Source organism: Watersipora subatra, chromosome 9, assembly GCF_963576615.1.
Source record: "Watersipora subatra chromosome 9, tzWatSuba1.1, whole genome shotgun sequence".
In the NCBI taxonomy this organism is placed as follows: Eukaryota; Metazoa; Bryozoa; class Gymnolaemata; order Cheilostomatida; family Watersiporidae; genus Watersipora; species Watersipora subatra.
In genome coordinates this window covers 59,909,313-59,926,977 of record NC_088716.1, presented here as the reverse complement: position 1 = coordinate 59,926,977, position 17,665 = coordinate 59,909,313, and the positions used below count along the sequence as shown (strand labels likewise).

At 35.5% G+C, this 17,665-nt stretch overlaps 1 protein-coding gene across 1 annotated transcript; it reads right to left on the bottom strand.

The window, feature by feature from the left end:
* Nucleotides 1–467: 467 nt before the first annotated feature.
* On the bottom strand, nucleotides 468–17,440 carry LOC137403778 (TBC1 domain family member 15-like). Its single transcript, XM_068089817.1, has 16 exons — nucleotides 17,279–17,440; nucleotides 16,971–17,060; nucleotides 16,521–16,692; nucleotides 14,789–14,920; nucleotides 14,594–14,678; nucleotides 13,686–13,794; nucleotides 13,378–13,584; nucleotides 13,061–13,189; nucleotides 11,986–12,089; nucleotides 10,687–10,781; nucleotides 7,366–7,482; nucleotides 5,330–5,430; nucleotides 4,713–4,812; nucleotides 4,449–4,546; nucleotides 1,807–1,923; nucleotides 468–1,064 (listed from the first exon to the last, which is right to left on the bottom strand). The coding sequence occupies exons 1-16, from the start codon at nucleotides 17,318–17,320 to the stop codon at nucleotides 780–782; spliced, it is 1,983 nt and encodes a 660-aa protein (XP_067945918.1). The 5' UTR covers nucleotides 17,321–17,440; the 3' UTR covers nucleotides 468–779.
* Nucleotides 17,441–17,665: the final 225 nt, after the last annotated feature.

The following is a 17,665-nucleotide window of genomic DNA, read 5'->3' as shown; positions in this document are numbered from 1 at the left end:
CTGTCTATATACTAGCTCATTAACCTATACACCTGACACCCTGAATATAAATCTAGTAGTGTCTTCATAAATATGAGCCGGATCATGACTTCTATCAGAGATGCAAGACAGGCTTTGAGACCAATAAAAACTGAAAGTAAAGAAACTCAAAACCAGGCTGCATAAATTATTCAAAAAAATTTTTAAATAAGCATTATACTACGAAATCATAATAGCGAATAATAAAAATGGTATGGAATAAATTGGTTGTCCCATGACCTTGTCTGACATGGTCAAAGTGGTCGTCGGTCGGATCAGTTGATTTTAAACATTGTAAATAATTGTCAAGTGTAAATGTTTTTAGTATTACTGAATGACAAACTAGTTGTAAATGGCTGCTGTCATCACAATATCAATAAACACTCCTTACCAGTGCTGAACTTTTGAAGGTTATCGTACAATTATGCTAAATGGCTACACAAATCTTTATCTTTTGGTTGCTGCATTCATTATGGCATCTGATGTATCTTCATTTTAATTTAATGTTTTCTTGTATTAGAAAGTATTCAAATAAAGAACAGACAATATAAATGCATGTAATATCAAAATAGAAGATATATATACATAAAGCAGTGAATTTAAAACAAGAAACAATTAGCGTGGTTAGAAACATAACTCTGCATGTTCCATTTCGACTAGGAAGAACCAGATCTGTGCACATTCATGTTTTTGAAAATTATTTTAATATATCAAATAAAATAATAATGAAATACTCAATTCTTTCCCATGAAAATAATTTTTCAGTAATTTTCCACTTGCAATGTAGCTGGAGAATTTTCAGGTGTAGCTTGTGTTCTAGTCGGTGAAGAAGTTGGCCTTGGTGGGGCAACCTTCTTGGCTTGAGGCTCTGGTGCTATTGCAAGCTTTTCGTAAGGACTAAGATCTGAGTTAATGCTGTCTTCATCTCCAAGTATTGCGCTGACGTAACTTGGTAGGTTTTGACACTCAATCAGCTGCTGTGCTAAAGCTTCAGATGACACCAAGAGCTCTTCAAGATCAATTTGTCCGGAGAGGTCATTGATGTGCTGTAAAACATCAACCGCATCGCTAACTCGTTTAAAAATAACCATTTCAAGTCATTCCTGAGTTGAAGGATGGAACATTCTTCCACAATTTTATGACTTACAACTTTAATGGCTTTTATGACTTATGGCTGTCTCAACCACAAATACTGTCGAGCGACAGCATATTCTCGCCATGGCAAACACCGACATACCCATGAAGGGCGTGTCGGTGTTTGCCATTTCCCAAAATCAACTAGGAACACATTGAATAAAATGCATTCAACTGAGTAAACATCTTAATGAAATTGCCCAGAAGCGTTAACACTGTCTGGAATGACTACTCGGTCAAAGCGCAAATGGTAAGGCAGTTTTTCTAAACTGCTTCTATAGCATTCAGACTGAATATGAAACTATATTTGTTGAAGTTATTACGGGTTATAAGCACATTTCCATGACCTTGTGTCAAAATAATTTTTCTGATAACCAGGAGCTTTTTTAACTAGAGCATAAGAATATATAGAAATTTAGCTTGTTTACACGCACTGTAGACAAACATGATGTTTTGCGACTAATATTTATAAATCATTCAAAGTCCTCTTATATTTACACATGTCATCAAGAAAAAAAGAACAGTATTGAGAACACGTATGCTCCACATGGTCATGCAACCAGTTTTTACAACAATCTTAGAAAAATGTAATGTAGGTCATATGCAGCGAAAACAGGTGCAAAGTAGCGACAACTCCATTAAAGAAAGACTGACCTTGAGTACTTCACTGAAGGTGAATTCACTGCTGATGATAATGCTCTTGGACTGCTTGAGAAGAGCAAGAGCTACGACTAACTGATAATTCTTGCATGGAAGGCCTGTCCACAGAACCTGACAAAAAGGGTAACATAGTAACAATGAGGCATAGCTGAGTTCTAAGCAAGAGTAATTTGAATAATTGAATATTTGAAAAAAATTCCCTTTGTAGCAATTCAAGTCAGTTTTCACATTATTTGACTTGGAAAAGTGCAAGGGTGATTTGAGATTCGAATATTATAAACAAATCAATTTGTTAACACACATTTTTCATGTAATATTTTAGAGGATAGTACATGTTATCCCACCAAGTTTAGCTCCTGTGAAACTACCACTGAAGTTCGGGTAATATAATGCTAGTAATAAAACATGCAACCCTCATGTTAGTCACAGCGCTCTGTCAATAATGTTAAGTTAGAAGGTAAGGTAATGATAAGGTTAGAAGGCACCCTCTGAGGGACCCCCCTCAATATATAGTGTTACAAGCGCTCTGTCAATAATGTTTTTAAGCTGTAGAGCCTTTGCTGATGAAAATCCATCACAAAATTGCGGACAGTAATAATATGAAAAACACGTCTCTTAATTTAACTGATGGATGGTCTTAGCTTTCAATTAATTACAAGTCCTTCTTTTTCATATACAATTTGATTCATTTTTTATTTACAGCTAGCTACTTGATTTGATGATAATCCATATATATTTTCTATATATATTAATATCAATGTTTGTCTGTCATCTGTCATTCATCTGTCCAATTATAGCGATAAAAATATAGCAATGAAAATTCACCATCATACTGGATTTGAACCCACGACATTCAAATCGCGAGTCTTCCAACAAACACGCATAACCACAAGGCTAAGCCTTTCTTATCATCCCCCTTGCTCTTAACATATACTGTACGTATACCCTTTTTGCGATTGCACACGCTAAATGTGCACTTTTTATTATTAGTTAATATTACCTTTTGTGTTTGTAATTTTTTTGAAATGTTTTTAAAAGCTAATTTTTTACCATTACCTATTTTTTCAATTTGCAAATTTAAAATGTGTCGTTTCAATTTTAAATGTGCCATTACACTCATATTTCCGATTTCGGTAAAAGCTGTAAAAAGCTATACGGTTTTCACCTAGACAATTGTATTATCTGGATTACAAAAGAAAGTCCGATATCTTATTTTTCTGTTTGTACTAGTATCGAGAGGTATCAGTAATGTTCATCAAAACTTTGAATACAACGAGTTTCTGCTGCAACAGTAACCTTTTTTATACGTACACTTCCATTAATTCATTGTTTATTTTTCCTTTTAATTTATTTGAACGGCACAAAAACACTTTTCTCATGCTATGAAGTTTAAAAGTTCGAATGGTAAATGTTGTATATGTTAAATAAAAATATGTTTTCTGCGCAGTCTGCGTTTTCAGACTTTTTTATTACTGGGCAACGCTGGGCATTCACCTAGTTACTGTAAAAAGTTTTCATCGCAGGGAGTAATGTAATTTTGTATGAAGGTGTTGATACTTGCTTGAAGCACTAGCTTGGCAAGAGGAGAAAACTACACATGTTCATAAACACATTTTTCATAACCTTTTTTATACACACACTTCTATGTACTCATTTTTTATTTGTTCTCTTAATTTATTTGAACTGCAAAAAATCCCTTTTCTCGTGATATGAAGTTGAAAAGCTAGAATGGTAAATGTTGTATATGCTAAATAAAGCCTAGCAAATAGCACCAATGATCCTTCCATGGTCGACATCATCACACTAGCTAAACACCAACCCTGTTTGTTTTATGCAGAAGGTAGGACTATTTGTATTTCTACAATATCATTGTTACAACGGCCACTCAAGAGCAACCCTGATTAGAACATTAGACTGAGTGCGCAACATGATAAATCTTTTTCTGGCGTTCATTCAACTCGAGAGTCGAACGCGGAAACTCCTGTCTAGTCATAATACAAATCGATTAACTCACCAAACATTCACTCGACTAACTATGCAGTAAAGGTTCTTTTTTCAAAATACTCCAACATTCAAGTAGTTTCCACCAAAAAGACGAATAAAATGTTTAAAATCTGAATTAATTTTACAATCGAACATAACAAAGTGTGTAGTGAAGAAGTACTGTTGTACCAGAAGGTATAACAGAAAATGGAATATTATGGCTCAAACCTATTCGTGTAACTAATTATATTTCCCTAGATGAATACTCGAGGAACTCTCAGACAAATGTCACGGTTAATCGTGACCAAGAGATAGTGTTTGAAGCGGCCCCGAGTGGCCCATGTAACAGTGCTAAAGATAATAGTAAACATTTTCTTCTCTACTCTCTCCGATGGAGATGTTACAAATTTTTAATGAGATGTTGCGTAAAATAAAATACTTGATGTAATGTGTCAGCTTGCTCAACAACGTTTCATTGATGACACCGAATGAGTATTCATTCAGATCAACCACTTTTGACAGAAAACAATGATTCTTTCTGGATGATAGTATATAAGAGAAGCTAATGAAGGCTGAACCGAAATTGCATCCGCTGAGAGGAAAGTTATTCATCAAAAAGACATGAGAACTGTTAGAGTGATATGAACCCTTACCTCCCAGAGTCTCATCACATCCTCCATGCTGAACTCGCGTTTGAATAAGATAAGAAGCCATCGAAATGTGAAGAACATATTGGAGGAATCTTGCTTTTCTGTTGATAAAAAAATATAACGTAAAATGTCAAGGATGGCATCTTCCATAGAAAAAGCTATAATATATAAATAATATAATATAGATAATAATATAAAATTCAAGACATAAAACTACAGAAAATATTCCTCTTCTTAGCAAACAACGGCATAAATAGCAGGACATACCGAGGTAGTTATAAAAGGTTCTGTCCACAACCTGCAGAAGCTGGTTAAGTTGATTGAGCTGCAGTTTCATCCCCTCCTGGTCCATCTCAAAATTGCTCTCCTACAGCATACTGAATTCATAGAGCTACCACCAGCATCAGTTTCATAAAGTTACCATCTGCCTATCAGTTTCATAGATTCACTGTCAGCCTCACAGTTTCATAAAGATTCTGTCAATTTCTTTGTTCATAGAGTTACCAACAGCCTTAGTTTCATAGAGTTACTGTCAGTCTCATAGATTCATAAAGTTACAATCAGCCTCACAGCTTCATAGAATTACTGTCAACCTTACCGTTTAATAGAATTATACCGCTGATTATGAAAACCTGTAAAGATATTGTCTATACGTGGACCCTCTGATATTTTGTCACTTCTAACCATTCAGTTTGGTAATTAATACTTGCGTTAAGCTGAAGAGGTAACATAAATTTTGAGGACACACAAAAGTTGAGGAACCTTTTCTACAATGTTTGGATATTTTAAATGTTCCATCACAAAACCATTGTCTTGTGTCCAGCCACTATCGTATACAGAGCCACAGATATTAATAAATAAAAAAATGAGCCTTAAATACTCACAACGAGGTTCATAAAACCAACAAAGCACCAGAAAGCATCCACTTCATCATCCATGACAACAAGCAAGGGAGACAAGAGATCACTCATACCCTGCACATAGCCTGTAAGAGAGACATATATATATATATAAGGACTGTACTAATCCATGAATTAAAAACTAAAAACTTCAGCAATGCTGAAATAATACTGTCCATAATAACCAGCTGTCCATGTGTACAGGGGCAGATAATGCCTAATTACCACTTGATGCTCTCATATTATCAGCTAGTCCTTACATTCAAATCAGTCAGATTTTAGAAAGTTTCATTTCATTGAAATTGACCCAATGAACACAAGGTTCTTTATCGACCTTAAAATTAAAATATGTACTTTCTTTTGTAAAACCTGATACCATTGAGCAGTGTGCAATTCGGAACTGATAGGTCATTGCCTATGCATTAGCATATATAGAAATCTTCATTAAGAAAATATCATACTCAACATTAATACTACTGTAGACTTTATCTTAACCTATGATAGATGTCACCACGAAAAGACAATTCCAAAAAAATAGCAAAAAACCTGAAAATGTTTACCATTGTTGGTAAAAAAACATATAGTGCCATGGATCCAAACAAATCATCAGGTTTCATTTTAAACAATGAACACAATCAAGATGTTCTCGGATGTGTGAAATGTGGATGCAAAAAACAATCTCGTTTGGCCCTATAAAACCAACCCACTTGGCCCTATAAAATCGCCTCACTTGGCCCTGTAAAACCACCTCTCTTGGCCCTATAAAACCACATCACTTAGCCCTTTAAAATCACATCACTTGGCCCTTTAAAACCATTTCACTTGGCCCTTTAACAAGCCATCCATTCTGTGATGGTCGTTAAAACAGTCTGATACCTAAGTACACCCCTCAGAATAGTGTGAAACCCTTTCATCCTGCACTCCAAATTTCTGTCTATTTTGTTGTACTTGTACATATGCACCCCTAATATGTGCATTCTCTAATGCATTTACACGTACGGACAGATGATAGATGAAAAAGCCAGGTACTACTGGTATACCCGTTAATATCAGCTGACCAAGGAAAAGCGTATAACAGTTATGCATTGTTTTAGGAATTATTGCACACTTTAGTAGAATATAAGGAAATAAAAGAAGTTTATTGTATGTAATGGGCTCTGAGTATGAGATTAAAACTGAGCAGACGAGTCACAAACGAGTAGCCACTGGTAACCAGCATATATAACTCATAAGGAAATCCACATTAAAGATGTGCATAAAATCCTTTTCTAATTTCCTATGTGACTGTAAACTAAACAAACCATGCATATTTATAGTTAATTTTAGTTAAACGGGTTACATCAGCAAACAACCATAAGAAAACATGACCAGTTGAGCAGAGGACATAGTGTTGGTGTTGAGGAAAAACAAGTTTGGATCAAAGGCACTTTGATAATGACCAGAGCCAGAGCAAATGGTTTCAATCTTCATACTATTTTAGGAAGAGAAATTGTTGGGCTCAAGTTTTTGTTCATGTATAGAGTTCTAAAAATGATGGGCTTCATTCTTTCTGATCACCAGGATATCTGCGGATGAACAATAACTTCAAGTTAAACTTTACTAAAATAGGTAGTTTAAGATTTTTTCCATTTCTCAAATTAACATATAGTAAGTTAAAATTTTTAGCTAAAGAGAAAATATAAAGTTTGGAGTAGATTACTGCTCTACTTTATAGAAGTTGTCCTCTCACAGAGTGCCCAAAGAGAGTCATGTGACAATCTACACCGATGTAATATGCATATGAAGTTGAACTGATCTTCTATTGGAATGATAGACAGGGTATCGGTATAGACAAGGTGTTGCTAATCTTCAAGTCAATGAGCAAACCTCCAACTGAAAGGCACTAGAGAGCAAAACACAGAAGGTGAGCCATAGCTTACTGCTAGAGTTTAGCTGAGTCTGGTCTATGGTCATATCCTACCCCATCAAATGAGCATTTAACCCACTATTACTGAAAGAATCAGAAGATGTCAAGGACATACCGAGGTCGAAGTTGTACATAACGTATGTCATGAGAATATCAAGAAGCTGAGTCAATCTCTCATTGTTCTCCCCACTGAAGAAAGCGTTTGATCTGTCTGTGCGGTTTACATCCTTTTCTGTGGGCATTAACAAGGGCAACAAATTAGAAAACAATGATACCCTTGTATAGCAACTCGCATAGTGATACCCTTGTATAGCAACTCGCATAGTGATACCCATGTATAGCAACTCGCATAGTGATACCCTTGTATAGCAACTCGCATAGTAATACCCTTGTATAGCAACTCGCATAGTGATACCCTTGTATAGCAACTCGCATAGTGATACCCTTGTATAGCAACTAGTGACTAAACAACAAATGAAGTCTGCAAGTTTGAATATTCCCTTGAGTAGAAAACTTTAATGAACTCGTGTTAAATGATGAATGCGGTTGTTCTTGTCTGCTAAATTAATGAAATTCTACCGTGAGTAAATTAAAATGCTGAAGAAAACCACCTCCATATTAACTCACGAGCAAAATGATGGAAGAAAGCAAAATACTGAAGAATATTTCAGTTCATTACTTTCCTGGGGGCTGTGGTGAGATGCATCATGGGGCGGTGGTGAGATGCACGAGTCCAGTTACTCGTATCTATAGAAACTAACAACTATTTATGTTTATAAGGCTTTGAAAAGGACTCGATTCATTTCAATTCTCATCAAAAATTAGCAATTCAATTTCCCAATGCTTTGCATTATATGTCATGTAAGAATCGATTCAATTCCCAATTCTTTGCATTATATGTCATTATATGTCATGTAAGAGTCGATTCAATTCAAAGTTCATTGCAAAAAAACATCACAATTCAATTCCCAATGCTTTGCATCATATGTCATGTAAGAGTCGATTCAATTTCCCAATGCTTTGCTTTATATGTCATGTAAGAGTCGATTCAATTTCCCAATGCTTTGCATTATATGTCATGTAAGAGTCGATTCAATTTCCCAATGCTTTGCATTATATGTCATGTAAGAGTCGATTCAATTTCCCAATGCTTTGCTTTATATGTCATGTAAGAGTCGATTCAATTTCCCAATGCTTTGCATTATATGTCATGTAAGAGTCGATTCAATTTCCCAATGCTTTGCATTATATGTCATGTAAGAGTCGATTCAATTTCCCAATGCTTTGCTTTATATGTCATGTAAGAGTCGATTCAATTTCCCAATGCTTTGCATTATATGTCATGTAAGAGTCGATTCAATTCCCAATTCTTTGCATTATATGTCATGTAAGAATTGATTCAATTCAAAGTTCATTGCAAAAAACATCACAATTCAATTATCAATTCTTTAGCTATCCTAACTTCAATGACTCAATTCAATCTCCCAAATAAACAAAATCAATTCTCTACCATTTCTTACAAAAGTTGATCTATGACAATCTATTAAAATAACATCAACCAACAATCATTAATTTAGCTACACGCATCAGCTCAGTCTATTGACCGATTGTGTAGCAAATATCAACTATTTCACTAGGGATTTCATCGCTTTTTCAGGTGGAACTAAATGGTGCCTACCATTTCTTGCTGACATACACTTGGTATTTTTGCTGTAAAAAAAGCTATCGTTTTAGCAATTTGACCAGAACGCAGACACACATGATCTAATAATAAATTGTAGCAGCCAAAAATATACATGGTCCATGCTCGAGCAAGCGTGTTAATCATCTATGCTAGTTACTGGTAGCTAGTTGCTAGTAAATAGCTATATTAATGGGTGCATTAAAAAATTTAACCTGGGTGGGCTAAAATCAAGCACGAGCTCTAAAATGTTAGCCTTTTCCTTATGACTGACTTAACGACTCTTTTTTCACACACATATTGTTCCCATACATATATTAAACTTGTGGACAATGATTAATACATCTCAAACTGTGGGACAACAATATAAGCACCTACATGTATACTAATAATATGTTAATAAATACCATATGAATAAACATCAGCGACTTCAGAATTTATAACAATCTCTTGAAAGAAATACAGTGCTCCCTCAGGATACGATTTTAATGTTTCAAGGTTATCATCATATGGTAAAAAATCGTATGTATGGGTATAGAAACGATAGTAATTATACAATGCAAACAGCTCCTGGTAAAACTCATCAAAATTTTATACAAGTACTGTACATTTTAAAAATTAGTAACAAAATCGTATGTTAACCTTACTAACTTTAGTATATTTAGTGTATTTATTGGTTACGATCTGCATTAAAATGTAACATTGCTAAGTGCTATTTGCAGTACGTACCGGAGAGAATTCTTACCCTCAAGACAGACGTGTGTATAACACCAACTTTAAATTCACTTTAAATCGGTTTAGCTTACTAAAAAAACACTGGAAGCTCAGTGTGAGTATGTACTTTTAAGTATTTTACTGAATTTCAACTTTTTATCAATAAAATTTTATAACCTGATAGTTTCTGGCTTCGTTTTTAATATAATTTAAGCCGATCTCATTAAAACCTTTTTCAACCTACGAAAACCCAAATGATGCCGCTTTCGTAATGAAATGGATTTTTGTTAGCAGGTTAACGGAAGTTGTCTGAAGACTGACCTTCTCTTTGAAGGGATCGCAACTCTAACTTTGCTACATTTTTAAAGAGAAACTATTACCGCTTTACACACAAGAATTGCTGAACTGAGAAAAGTCGGTTATCGTGTCTCTTTCAGGCATTGTGAAAATATTTTCAGTGAACCGCATTTCGGTGTCTTTGTTATTTTTACGTACATAATAAGCACACCGACTGCCAAATTTGAACTTGGGCAAAAATTTTGGTGAATTCTTATGGCGAAATAAGATTGGTATGGTGAGGTGAAAAAATCATCATCTCCCACATCGTAAGATGAAAAAATCGTATAACAGGGTAATCGTATCCTAAGCCTACACTGTACATTAAATTACATAGATATTACTACTGCACATGACCAGTTTTACATCATAACCTAATGAATAATCAACTCATAGAATTACTTGGTAACTCCATGAATAACCAACTCATACAGCTATATAGTAATTCTATGAGTAGCCAACTCATAAAGTCAAATGAGAGCTTGATGAGTAACCAACTCACCACGTCACATGATAACTCCATGAATAACCCACTTATAAAGTCATATGATAACTCTATAAGTAACCAACTCATAAAGTCATATGATAACCCTATGAATAACCAACTCATAAAGTCATATGACAACTCTATGTTTACCTACTCATAAAGTTATATGATAGCTCGATGATTATCCATTTCATGTGCCTAAAAGGTTTAACACCAACCTATTAAACTTTTTTTGCTCTGAAATTCAGTGAACCTTGAGATCTGGCTGTCAGTCATAGTCTTCCACTGTGCCTTCATAAGGAAATACTCATCGCTGCAACAACCAGACCTTTATAAGGAAGTACTTATCACAACAACCAGACCTTCATAAGGAAGTACTCATAGCTGCAACAACCAGACCTTTATAATGAAGTACTCATCACTATAACAACCAGACCTTATAACGAAGTACTCATCGCTACAACAACCAGATCTTATAACGAAGTACTCATCACTACAACAACCAGACCTTATAAAGAAGTACTCATCACTACAATACAACAACCAGACCTTTATGAGGAAGTACTCATAGCTACAACAACCAGACCTTATTAGGAAGTACTCATCACTACAGCAACCAGACCTTATAAAGAAGTACTCATCACTACAACAACCAGACCTTATAAGGAAGTACTCATCACTACAGCAACCAGACCTTATAAGGAAGTACTCATCACTACAGCAACCAGACCTTTATAACGAAGTACTCATAACTACAGTAACCAGACCTTATAAGGAAGTACTTATCACTACAACAACCAGACCTTTATAAGGAAGTACTCATCACTACAACAACCAGACCTTATAAGGAAGTACTCATCGCTACAGCAACCAGACCTTATAAGGAAGTACTCATCGCTACAGCAACCAGACCTTATAAGGAAGTACTCATCACTACAGCGCACCAGACCTTTATAAGGAAGTACTCATAACTACAGCAACCAGACCTTATAAGGAAATACTCATAGCTACAGGAACCAGACCTTATAAGGAAATACTCATAGCTACAACAACCAGACCTTACAAGGAAGTAATCATCACTACACCAACCAGACCTTTATAAGAAAGTACTCATCGCTACAACAACCAGGAGACTACATTAATACCAGATACTATTACTTACTGCCAAACCAGCAACAGTATCAACATGCTTGAAACCAGCTGAAAAGTCACTCAATCAATAATAGTGCACTCAGGTGATCCAGGTACAATAGTGAATTATTTTTCTGTACCAGCATGGGCAGGTCAGTGAGCGGAGTTGTGTGAGTGAGCGGAGTTGTGTGAGTGTGCGAAGCTGTGTGAGTGTGTGGAGGTGTGTGAGTGTGCGTAGGTGTGGGAGTGTGCACAAGTGTGTGTGCATGCGCGTGTGTGCATGCGTGTGTGTGATCACACTTATCGAATCAAGCATGGCCAGATGATGGAAAAAGTTGAAGCATAGATAAAGACCCGACAACAATCCAATTATAATGTCTGCTTACTGCTTTTCTTTTCGTATGGTTTCCTGTTCGTGTTCTGTAGAAGTCCATGGATAGTAGGAGAGTAAATACTTCCAGACAACCTGTCTCATCCCATGGGATATTCCCTGTAATATGTACATGCAACACAGAATTAACTGCCATCAGCATGGCTCTCAGAGTTTTATGCGCGCTAATGTCATGTAAATTCATTTTTGCATTAACTCGTAACTACAGAATTGTTTGCTTGTTCTGACACAATTAAACTACGCTGAAAATTCTTTTGGCTGATATACAGTCAGTAATTTTGTTCTAAAAGCTATTTCTTGGTTTTTAGAGCTTTAATCTAAAGTGCGTTAAAATCATTAGAAAATTCTGCACAAGAATTTAACTACAGAAGCAATATTTAATATTTTTCTAGTTTAGGAAAACTGTTTGCCAAAGTAAAACAATACCGTCTTCAATTTTACCCAAAGGCGGACATCGCCATTCTCTAATAAAAAGGTATAGTTATCAGAAGCCTACCTGAAGCCCAATGTCGAAGAGTTTCACTAGTGTAAGCTGCAGAAATAAATTTAGGTTGCTGTTTGCTATTTCTCTTTTCATCCATCCTAAGCAAAATGTTGAAAAATTTGTAGACTGCGATTTTGTAGATGAACTTTCAAATAACTAATTGGAAGAAAAATTTGAATTTTTTAATTAAACCTCACTCTTGATAATACAAAGCTAATAAACGAAATGTCTGTAATATTATGACCAGCTGGTAAGAACTATAGGTGACAAGTGTTTGACACAGCACTCTCAAAATGATAGGCCAGATACTAACAGCATCGAACATAAAAATAATAGCAATTGAATTTACTCCTCTTTTTAAGAGTACATGAACTGACATTTTGCAGTGTGATTCAGAAAAAGCATGAATATACTGTCTAATGGCTGCCAACAGCAGCAACGCCCTTGACCGCCCGCAACAATCCAGCCTAGATCCACTTCCATAAAACCAATCTCGAAGAATGTACTCATGTAATTAATGTGACGCTTAAAGAGACTTGGAAACTAACTTATAAGCAGAAGTGCATGAGAGAAGACTATAACATACCCCTCTAAAAATCCGACACTTGAGATGCTCTATGTCTGTCACTTTACCATCCAAAAAGTAGTGCTTCTGCCAGCATGCGGCGTCTAAAGGCGGTAGTCTACGTTGCTTCTCGACATACGGCAGTTGTGCCTACAGTAATCAAATAGATGCTAGAGGTGATATTGTATCAGCAGAGGAGTCAATTATTGTGGATAACAGTTTCATGGTTTCATGCCAAACTCAAAATGGAAACCAATATCAAAAAAAGTCAATCGATATGAAGGTGAGTGTACAAAGGTAAAGCTAGAAATGAACTATGGAAAGAAAACAACTCCCACCTGTTGGTCCACCAAGAGAAACTCAGGATCTTGTGAAGCGTTGACAGTAGGTATTTCCTGTTCATCTATTGATGTCCGAAGGTGGTCGAAGAACTCTGGCCGCACATCTGGGTTACGCTCCGAGGTATTTATGAAGGTTTCATTGAGAATACCAGATACTTTGGCAAAAGCGCTCAGCGTGCCTCTGAGTGGATTCGATGCAAACCTCTACAATCATGGCTTTTAATGTAGTCCGAAAGTTTCAATAAAAATGGTTATCAATTAACAAATACACGTTGATAATTGGGAAAACAACGGGTGGTACTTACGGTCAAGGCACTTCCTTGATCTTCAAATAAATTGAGAGCATCAAATGAACTGACAATTGTCTCAGGATGGTGCAGTGAGACAATGAAGAGACTGTGATCATCAGAAGACCTGTACATTTCATACAACAGAATGATATATTGTGCTTCAATTTATAGGCCTACTTAGAGACTATGAAAACAGACCGCACAAGGGGTTAACGTGGAGCAAATTACCTGAACATTTACATATGGTTGACTTTGGGCAGTTTAGGTGTTAAGAGAATAGAGAGTGAACTAGCAAAGACTACAACACAATCTATAGTTTATATATACATATATAGTTTATGTATACTTCTATAGTTTATGTATACATCTATAGTTTATGTATACATCTATAGTTTATGTATACATCTATAGTTTATGTATACATCTATAGTTTATGTATACATCTATAGTTTATGTATACATCTATACATTTCTTTCTAAGGCAGTGCGCTTTTTCAAACATGGGGTGCTTCTATTTGTAATTGGAACCATTTTAAATAGCTTCAGTAAGCCTGACATAAACTACGATTTTTCAATCATTATGAACGATTATGATCAATTTTGTCTTGTAACCTACCAAACCGTTGTGCATACCCCTTTTCTTCTCACCTTACCTAATTGAGGTTCAACTGTTCTGGCATGCGACATATGCTATTATGTACCAAGACTCACCCAGATGAGTTCCTTTTTACGCAGTATGCACCTCGAGTATTCCATGTAAGTAACAATAGGAATAGTTTCGCAACAACAAATTAAGAATTTCTTACAGAAAAAAGTCGAAATTAAGAAGGTGACGGTTACTATGAAATGATGATAATGATTAAAGTAAGAGAAGACAATAATCATAACAAGTAGTGAAACTAATCTTTGGATAATGGACCAACCTGGACACTATCGCTTTCTTCTCTAACTGAGTAACAAATTTGTCAGTGCCCCCTTTCTGAAAGAATATCGGATGGATAGTCCTACCTAAAAGGGTAAGCTGTAATATTATGAACAAGTTGGGATACTGAGATACAGACAAACAAAATGGAATTATTTACAAGTATCAGCGACACAGCTGACTGTAGGAAGCTTACCACAAGACAAGATGAATGTAATGGAGGGGTAGTTGGTCAAAGATTTTCTGTTGCGTTTAAAACTTCTCAACTCAGCTATGTGAAACTTTATAGGATCGATATTGTCTAGCCACGACCGAGTAAATAGAGGGCCTGCAACAGTAGATCATGGAGTAATATTAAATTGATGAGACATAACTTTGCTTTTCTCTGTATCCATTAAAATGTATTTGAATTACGAAGCGTTCTTTAGCTTAAAAACTTGCCAAAGATATTCTAGACCAGTACAATACCCACATTGTTAATATTAAGGTTAGGTCACAACATGCCTATGAGTAAGATGATCGACGGACCAAAATAGTTAAGCATAGGCATGACCTTGATCAAGTGGAATCTTTACTATAATAAGAACCTTGGCCGTCCGAAGCCACGCTAAGAGGGCTACGAAAAAGGATTCCATCTCACAAGAATTGAACACAAATATTCAAATTCTCGACCAGGCGCACCACCATCTGCACCACCATCTGCACCACTCAATCCCCTTCCTTCATCATGCTAAGATTATGCATATATACATGTATTTATTATTCATGATGATCCCTCATGGAGCACAAGACTGCCACCGTAATCAATTACATATATTTCTGTTCAACATCATAAAGTACTTTGAACATGAAGAAAACCTAATATCACATAATAAAGAGACTCATCCAATAACAACTTCGTTTATTAGCAAAATTTATCATATGCAACATAAAAGTGATTCAGATATATAATAACCAAAACTTGACCTCTAGAACTAACAGCAGACTATAGTGAAACAGTTTAGCACCATATAAACGGTTTTGGCAGCTGTCTTGGCAAAAGCTTCAGATGCAGCAAAAAGTTAACATACATTGAGAACAATTTGTGCCGAGTGTATCAGAGTTAAAGGCAATGATGGTTGCACAGGAAACAGTACGGCATGTATGGCCGTTACATCTAGAGTCGTAAGGTGTTTTTATACTAGAGATTTTTGTAACAGCAAAAGTTGCAGGAGGAACTAGATATAACGAGCTGCTTTATCAGAACTTCCAAGAGCAAGAACATCGAGTTTATCTGTTCCGAATTAGAGCGACTTATCACCTATTGCAATTGTTTTTAGTAATTACACATTTAAAACTTATTTGAATTATCACAGTACAATTTTCATGCACGCATATTTTGCGGATATAAAATCATTCCCTTGTTACTATAATTGTTCCATATAAGGATACAAAAGGAATGATACAAATCATCCTTGTAAATAGCTGAATTGCAAACCGACTTGAATTGCAGAAGATTTTAAGATTTTACTATAAAAATAACTGCTAACCGTAAATGTAGCCTACTTATAATGAAACTATTTACTAATTAGTCAGGTGTTGCACGCGTGTATAAGCAGGCATGAGCAATTTCGCTCAAAAGTTGAAGATATCGATGATAGGAAAAAGTCACTTTAGACTCACCTGAGTGACTTTACAACACTATAACTGCCAAGGATCATACTAACATATGCTAAAGTTAATACAGGTTCATACAGATATCCGTCTCATGCATGCTTCACTCATAATACATGCATTTAATACATGCATCACAGTATTTTTTTATATTTACAACGACCTATTTTGTAACGCATACAGATTAAGGGGGCGTTTATGTTTTCACCCTACCTTATGAGTACATACAGTTATTATTAATAATTAAAAAGTACCTATTTTCTGTTTGTTCTAACCTTTAGATTGAGAATCTATAGGGCCCTCCTCAACTTCATAGAGTTCTATACTTTTATTGTTCGTAAAGCCAACTGCGTCTACATTCACTACAGCCCAACCATCCCTGTCTCCTGCATCCTCCACCCTTGCATCTTTTCCAGTTGGCGTCCATTCAATATGGCAACCATCAAACTGCATGTGATATCACTAACATGTAATTAACCCAGCAACTAGGCTTCAAATGGTAGGTACATATACTTTTAGCGACTGATTTAATTAGTCCAGACGACTTTCCTAAACATAAGACGCCAGAATGTACATGTATAAACAATGTGTAATGTCACGCTAGTCGGCCCTAGTTAGCTTATATTCATTACATACAATTATACTAACTAACTTTATATGATATAAATGATAGATACATATACCTATATACATACATATAACGAAATCAAACATTTCATTCCTACCTTGTCAATTATATATAGATTGCCACTTATTAGCTGTTCTTTATTTCTCAATCCAGCTTTGATGCATGTATTTGGAACGCTGTAAAAAATCTACAACACACAACGAGTAAGTACACCAATAACATGTTATATATATTCACTGTGATTTCACAATCTATGCATCCCAGTATTGTCAGCTTCTGTACAAATGTAATATATAAATGATCAATCTTTAGTAATCAATGCGGACAGCAGATAGCAGATTTGCCAGATAGCATGAGCAAAATAGCATTAGCAAAATAGCAATAGCATTAGCAGAAAAGTATTACTTTATCAGCGTCCTCCGTTGATAAAGCTAGAGAAGCTGCCATGTGCAAATAACAACGCTGAGTATAACTATTCGGTAAAGAGATATCTGCTAATAACTTTCCTGTTTTATTTGCTACACTATACACGTTTATTATGTTACTCGCGTGATGATCTCATACGAGTAGTGGTGTGGCGTATAACTGATTCATAGTCTTGTGGTACAAATTGATTAATTAACCAATGTATATTAAAACCGTGCGTGTTGATGTCGATGTCAAAGCTATAGCCCAAATTCATTCGATGTTGCACCAAAAATGGCTTAATGCTATTTTATGCAGTTCTGGCAGACTATGTGTTTAATGATAATGCATTTATATTATAAAATACAAACAATTGCAATATTATCT

What these genes read in the sequence shown, in the direction of transcription:
- LOC137403778 (XM_068089817.1), bottom strand. Translation starts at nt 17,320, where the DNA reads ATGGCAGCTTCTCTAGCTTTATCAACGGAGGACGCTGATAAA. An exon ending in ATCTATATATAATTGACAAG is followed by an intron (nt 16,693 to 16,970) that starts GTAGGAATGAAA and finishes TATCACATGCAG; the next exon opens with TTTGATGGTTGCCATATTGA. An exon ending in ACCATACGAAAAGAAAAGCA is followed by an intron (nt 10,782 to 11,985) that starts GTAAGCAGACAT and finishes TGGTTGTTGCAG; the next exon opens with CGATGAGTATTTCCTTATGA.